Below are 7,370 nucleotides of genomic sequence, written 5' to 3'. Positions count from 1 at the left end.
CCTTTTCATATAAGCTATCATCAAGTAAAGTGTTTTAAGGATCACATGTGTCGGCCTCTGTATCATCCATAGAAATATATGAAGAGTATTCAAGCTTTTTGCTTTGAATTTTTTAAAAATAGAATGTCAAATGTAACTATGATAATTTAAAAAAAAAAAAAAACATCTTTTTTATAGATTAAACAATTTAAAAGACATATTTCTTTGGCACAAATATCAAGTCTTGCCAAAGACTTCAGTTTATCAAGATAATAATTCACTTCTACACAGATCAAAACCTCATTATCAGGTAGATTTCTAAAACACTGAGTCAGTTTTTTAGAAATATTTTTAAAGTAGCCACTTCCCAGTCATCTTCGCTAGCCAAGGATTTCCGATCCGATACCTACTCTTGTAGACTGTCATGGGATTGGAGGCCTTGAATAAAGGATACATTGTTCATTCATATTGTTGTTAGTCTGTGCTACTCTTGTAGAGTAGGTATCGGATCGGAAACCCTTGGCTAGCGAAGATGCTTCCCAGTATTATTGGAGCGAATATAACATTGAAATCTCATAAAATCATTTGAATAATTGGGAGGGGGAGTTTTGCACAATACTTGTAATATGACGTCAGTGTGTGACATATGGCTTTACCTTAATAAAACCATTTACGATTTTTATGTCTAGGGCGATCGACAGGAGGTGGTTTAAATAAGTTATTTTCACTTTCTACTGTACATTCTCGTTCAAGGAGAGAAACGCGTTCTGTACATATTTCGTACTGTGTTGATTTTGAAATCTCTTTATATTTATCTTCATATATCAATGAAGAATAGCATTTAGAGGCTACTTCGATCGCAGACGACAAAAGACGTTCCAGGTTAAATCTTTCAGCAGCAATTATGTAATCTAGAATTGTTTCCCTGGTAAGTGTTCCAATTTTAGGCGGATCTTGGCTGGCCTTTTCGCAAATAGCCACGAGACGTTCTTCGCATTTTTTCATTTTATCTTTATCTTGAGTCTCCCAGGCAAATTCCATTAACTCTGAAATAGTTTCATCTCCTGAAATAAAATAAAAAATATCAATCAGGATCGGATGTACACCTAATCCCCTTTTTTTAAAATTTAGAACGATTTCCACATTCGGTCAAGCATAACATTCAAATTAGCATCTTATAGTTGAATAGTTACCTTTTTCTACAGAGGTTGCTACTTGGCGTTCCATGAGAGAGCATCGAATATCCAAAATTTTTCGGTGCGTATCAGCTGAAACTTTCGCTTTGAGTTTTGCCCTTTTCAAAGACTCAGCACTGTGTCTTGAGCAAAGTTTAATAATCAGAGAAAGAGCCAAAGTCATATTGTGATTTTCGGCGTACGAAGCATATTCCAGCAGAGTTTTTATATCAATACGGATCTCCCTGTTTTTAGATGCTTGTTTGCAATGGTCTAAGATAAATGATTCACACTTATCTTTGAGGTCCATGATTTGGTATTCATCTGCCAGAGATCCTGCCGTCAGTACATTTTTCTCTGAAAATTATATAAACATTTTTTTTCATTTGCAATTGCACTACTGAAATAGGAAAATTTTTTTTGCGATGTTATATCATTATTACATAATCCATCTCTAAAATAAAATGATAATAAGGTAAATGAAGGATATTAAGTGTCATTCAAGGAGGATCAATCACAGGCACTTGTTACTATAAATTTTAACTATAAGTATATAATAATAACACAAGGTATCTAACTCCAAATTACACGGAGTACCGCCTTCCTATAAAATCGCGCTCAATTACACTTTTAGAGAAAAGGCAGTGGCAAACTGTCTATATCTATGTCATCTTAGATAATTTATCTACACAACCATATATGGATAGCTTGTCTTTGTTGTTGTGTTTGTGCTTCTTTAGCATGAGCACATGTGTTACCACAAGAGCGCAGCCATTGTGAACTACTTTATTACTGAAGATATTCATGCGCAATGTAATAGTAACAGATAAACCAAACATGTACAGATATCATAATTCCGGATACAACATTTGTTTTCTTTAATCTCTGTAAACAGCCTCAACACTCGAGGCTACTCGCCGAGTGGAAAAGTCGAATTAAACCATAAAACAGTGTTTGCTATTCTCGGGCAAAGAGAAAAATTAAAGAATGCGTGGGTTTAAAAAATTCAATTCCAGATTTTAAATATTGCGTTGAATGAATAAAATTTCATGGTGTCTTATTTTCCATTACACGGAGTACCGTCTTCCTTAGAAATCGCGATCAATTACACTTTCAGAGAAAGGCAGTGGCAAACTGTCTATACCTGTGTCATCTTAGATAATTTATCTACACAACCATATATGGCTTGCTTGTCTTTGTTTTCTTTAATCTCCGTAAACAGTCTCATAACTATAGGCCACTAGCCGAGTGGAAAAGTCGAACTAAACCAGAAAGCCTGAAATGTCATCTCTTTGGTATCAATAATTTCAAAGAAATAAAACAGAAAGGGAAATATTTTAATGCAATGAATATGGATTGTTATACCTGAAGTTCCCAAATGACTTATTCAGCAAACAGAAAACTAAGCTGACAGGTATTTTAACATAAGCAAGAGCAATCCAAAGGTTATTTCTACCCACGTAGCTCAAGTATTTTTTTTTTAAATCTTTCGAAAGAAGCCACCTTTACCTACGTTTTGTTCACTTACATTTTAGTGAAAATGAGGGGCAGGGTACCACGCAGTTATTAGATATGGATACTACCTATATATTTATTAATGCCTATAAAAGTGATTTTTCCTTCTTATTGTACATGTTGTACACTAATCACAGACTGCTTTTGATTCATTTTACCGATATTAAAAAAAATATTCAAGGATTTCTATGAGAGGGATGAAGTGTCTGACAATAATTATCATTCATTTAAAAGCAGCTAATCATTAAAGTTTGACAGGAATTAAATTAATAAATCCAATTACAGACTAAAAAGTTAACATAAAATTAGGCATAATGTTAGCGTTGACCACTCTTCATTTTTTGCAGAATCTAATTTAATCTTTGAATGAAATGCTTTGCATATTTATTTGTATTTATTTCTACTGTAAAGCATGCATATAAATTTTAGCATCGCAGTCCCTGCTGTTAGGTTAATTTAACCTGGATTTGGTCTATTGATCGCACACCTGTAAGCTTGTTCTTTTGTGCGAGAAGCAGTTTTCCCTTCGCGTCAACAAATCTATATATAGAAATCACGTCATTGTCAATTCTCCTTGTGTGGCTTACCAATATCAATAAGATTAATATATATACGACACACCGAAATATAGGTATTTATAAGCATCGTACTTCTTTTCTAAATTTTTCTTGCCTTTCCTCAAATAGGCCTAAATCGAAAGTAGATCACACACTTCTAAGCTAGTTCTTCTAAGATAAAACCAGTTTACAGGCTACTTGGAACTCCTTGTGTAGATTCTCACTTTAGATATTGTAAAACATCGAGGATTCCCGAAAGATTAATGGAGGCTTACACTAGGACTTCACTTCCGGCATACAATCGGGAGATGACAAAAACAGTGTTTGCTATTCTCGGGCAAAGAGAAAAGAATGCGTGGGTTTAAAAACTCAATTCCATATTTTAAATATTGCATTGAATGAATAAAATTTCATGGTGTCTTATTTTCCATTAAAACACAACGTTGTTTTTCCGATGTAATTTTAGAAACAGATTTTTAGCCAATCAAATTCAAGGTCTTTGTCCGAGATTAGCACATACCTTTTTATGGTTTAGTTTGACTTTTCCACTCGGCGAGTAGAGTTTTGACGCTGTTTACGAAGATTAAAGAAAACAAAGCCGAACAATTTTAAGCCATTATATAGTTGTGTAGATAAATTATCTTGGTATAAACAGTTTGCCACTGCTTTTTCTCTGAACGTGTAAATGACCGCGATTCTAAGGGAGGCGGTACTCCGTGTAATTTGGAGTTAGATACCTTGAGTTATTATTATACTATGGGTTAAAATTTATTCCTGAAACAAGTGCCTGTGGGATCAATCCTGTGCTTCTGAGCATGCACACTTCTGTTTCAACCCCTTATTGTACAAAATTCATATTTAAGAACGTATAATTCATTTAGATTCTACAATGGAATTTGAATATACTTTTATTCAATTAGAAATCACAATCAATTACCATACAAAGTACATTAAGCGTTTTGTTTATCGAAGAAGAAAATTATATTTTTTGTCACCCAAATTTTTCCATAACTAAATAACTTGAAAGAAGATTTTGTGCATTTGGCGTGTGATCTGCAGGAATCATTTGTACGAAACATTTATGGTTTAAATGTCCATGATTTGGTTGGCTGAACATAGCTTGTCAATTTTACAAACATGTCTATATTCATTTATTCATTTAGTTTGAAAGACTTTGTGAGATTGTAACATTTATGTCCGTTTTTCCTAGGGGGTACTATAATATAGTAATGTTTCACAAAAAATAAAAACCTAAATTATTTAATGCATTTAAACATATGCATATACGTGTACATGTACATTTTATAGAATAGAAGATTGGAATTTATTTTGAACCAAACTGAACCAAAATATATCTAATTCAAAATTTTAATACATCAGTACATAAAACGAAGCTGACAAAATAAATGGTTGTTTGCATGAAAAAACAAGATGTGTTTGTAAAACACTGATGCCCCCGTATGGCAACATAGCAAAGATTAAGCTTTTCTTAAATGCAAATTTAATTAATTGGTACCAAAAGAAGGGTACTCTCATTGGAAAACAATTGTGAAATTTGAAAGTAAGCTAATGTTAAAGTTTTTTAATAAGTACAAAAATCTCCAAGGTCAAGGTCAAAAGGTCAATATAATTAGTATCAAATGAAAGGTCTTGCCACATAAAATACTTATGTAGAGCATGAAAGCCCTAGCCCTATCCGTTCAGAAGTTATGGTCAACGTTCAATTTCTTAAAAAGTAGGTCAAACTCCAAGGTCAAGGTCAAAGGGTCAAAGTTATTGTTATCAAATGAAAGGTCGTCTTGTCATAAGAATCAAATATGTAAAGTATGAAAGCACTAGCCCTAACTCTTTAAAAAATATGGTCAAGGTTTGCTTTTTTAAAGTAGGTCAATCTCAAAGGTCAAGGTCAAAGTCTACATAATAAAATACTTATGTAGAGCATGAAAGCCCTAGCCCTATCCGTTCAGAAGTTATGGTCAACGTTCAATTTCTTATAAAGTAGGTCAAACTCCAAGGTCAGGGTCAGAGGGTCAAAGTTCTTGGTATCCAATGAAGGATCTTCTCACAAGAATTACATATATGAAGTATGAAAGCCCTATCCCTTAGCGTTCAAAAGTTATGGCCAAGGTTAAAGTTTTTTCACAAGTACATAAATCTACAAGGTCAAGGTCAAAGGGTCAAGGTTGTTGGTATCCAGTGAAAGGTCTTTAAACAAACATTACATATGTGAAGTATGTAGGTCCTGGTGTCTACTGTTCAAAAGATATGGCCAAAGTAAAATTTTAAAATTTTCATGTAAAAGTGGGTCAAACTCCAAGGTCAAAAAGTGAAATTTTATAAAGAATACACATATGAAATATGAAAGTCTTAGCTCCACTAAATCAAAAGTTATGGGCAAGGTTAAAGTTTTTGCGGACAAACAGACAAACAGAGAGACAGAGAGACAGCTAGACAGACAGACGGACACGACAAAAACTATATACCCCCGAAACTTCGTTTACGGGGGCATAAAAATTAACGCCCCATGCAAGGCTCGAACCAAAAACTATTCTTGTTTAGTGCACTGAATAGGTAGCCCAACTGACTGAGCTATCAGCGCTACACATATACAGATGATTTTAAAAGGACAAAGAAGCACCACATTCACATATTTGGATTTTTGGGGGGAAAATCATTTTTCGTGGTCTCTGGGTCTTCTCTCCATTTTTAAAAATGTGTTTATGTTTCTTTGAATTAAAATACACACAAATAACGTCTAAAAATCATGGAGAGAAGACCCAGAGATAGAAAATTTTTAAGAAAAACGTGTTTAAAAATGTACAATTATGTACCAAATGTCTGATTTGGCCAATTTTCATGTTATTTTTTAGCAAGTCAAAGCTCAATTTCGGAAAACTATTTTCATATCCTGTTGCACAGGAAAAAATGTAAAAATTTCACGTGACATGTCGATAAAATTTTCACTTTTCAATTACGCCCATATTCCTGTCGAATGCCGATCAAAAGCGCCCTCGTTCTTTCATTCCATATTTTGTTTACATAATATGCCCTTTATTTGTCAACATGAAACAATCAGTTTTGTTCTCCAGTGAGTCTGAGTTCATTTGCAATGAAAGACAGAACGATTATAATGCAGTCGATTAAAATTTTGATTTAAAATATTTTTACCGTAATATTAAAAGAAAACAGATCACAAAATTCACTCACGCTGTCAGACTTGAACTATCCTAACATCATCAATATGTTTGATCATATAGTGAAAGACTAAAATGTGAAGGCGAAGGCACAAAACCATGGATATTTGAATTACTTCTTTAGGAACATGTGGGATTTCATCATCTCACTTATGAGGAAGTCTCGGTTGTAATAATAAGAACCTCGTAGAAAATTTATTACTGCTTGTATGTTTTGATAATCTCAGAGTTCTTTATATGGAAGTAAATTTCAGTGTTTTCTTGATTTCTTTATAACCAATTTTTACAGAATTTTGCGATTTATTATCCTTTATTTTGCCCTTATGGTTTAGTTACTTCAATGGTATAGTATAACAACATATCGTAGAATGAATGAACCCAGAGTAACACTTACCGGTTATTGGAGCCACCAGTTCGGGGTTATAAAAAGTGTATAAAAAATTCACAAATTCTTCATACTTCTTTCCTGGCAGAGGTATCCTTTCTTTTCCTTTTTCAATGAAGTCAGATTCAAACATAGTCTTAAATACGGGTGACCTTTCCATCAACGTCTGTTTATTAAGGTGTATATCCTTTCCTTCTACCTCAAGTATAATGTCAGAGGGAGGGAAGGGTTTCAGCGGCTCTTTCATATCGGCACTGGATGGTAATTCGCAAGCAGTCTTGTCCATCCTTCTGCATAGGAGCTTTGGTGTCTTGCATTCAATGTCCATGATATTTTTCGTCCTACGTGTACATGTAATAGTACAATTAAGGCTAAAAATGTTTGCAACGAACCTTGTTCAAAATTTCAAAAGAAATATTTATATGGGGGTCTGTACGGGGTTTCCGTCGACATTTTTTTATGCAACAAAAATAGAACTGCTGTCTTCGCGACATGGTAAATTATAGTATTATTATACTCGCAAACTGCAGGCTGAACATTCTATCCAAGATTATCTCGGCATGCC

At 33.8% G+C, this 7,370-nt stretch overlaps 1 protein-coding gene across 1 annotated transcript; it reads right to left on the bottom strand.

The window, feature by feature from the left end:
- Positions 1-636: 636 nt before the first annotated feature.
- LOC134231387 (uncharacterized) lies at positions 637-7,137 on the bottom strand. The gene is made up of 3 exons (XM_062713351.1): positions 6,815-7,137; positions 1,173-1,511; positions 637-1,043 (listed from the first exon to the last, which is right to left on the bottom strand). The coding sequence occupies exons 1-3, from the start codon at positions 7,131-7,133 to the stop codon at positions 637-639; spliced, it is 1,065 nt and encodes a 354-aa protein (XP_062569335.1). The 5' UTR covers positions 7,134-7,137.
- Between the last annotated feature and the right edge of the window lie 233 nt (positions 7,138-7,370).

This window comes from Saccostrea cucullata, unplaced genomic scaffold, assembly GCF_032062105.1.
Source record: "Saccostrea cucullata isolate Sc308-1 unplaced genomic scaffold, CSIRO_AGI_Scuc_v1 ctg4702, whole genome shotgun sequence".
Taxonomy (NCBI): domain Eukaryota; kingdom Metazoa; phylum Mollusca; class Bivalvia; order Ostreida; family Ostreidae; genus Saccostrea; species Saccostrea cuccullata.
This window is presented reverse-complemented; position numbering and strand designations above follow the sequence as displayed.

Coding starts and splice junctions, on each gene's coding strand:
- LOC134231387 (XM_062713351.1), bottom strand. CDS start 7,133: ATGGACATTGAATGCAAGACACCAAAGCTCCTATGCAGAAGGATGGAC. Junction 1,512..6,814: donor ACTGGTGGCTCCAATAACCG/GTAAGTGTTACT, acceptor TATAATTTTCAG/AGAAAAATGTACTGACGGCA. Junction 1,044..1,172: donor AGCAACCTCTGTAGAAAAAG/GTAACTATTCAA, acceptor ATTTTATTTCAG/GAGATGAAACTATTTCAGAG.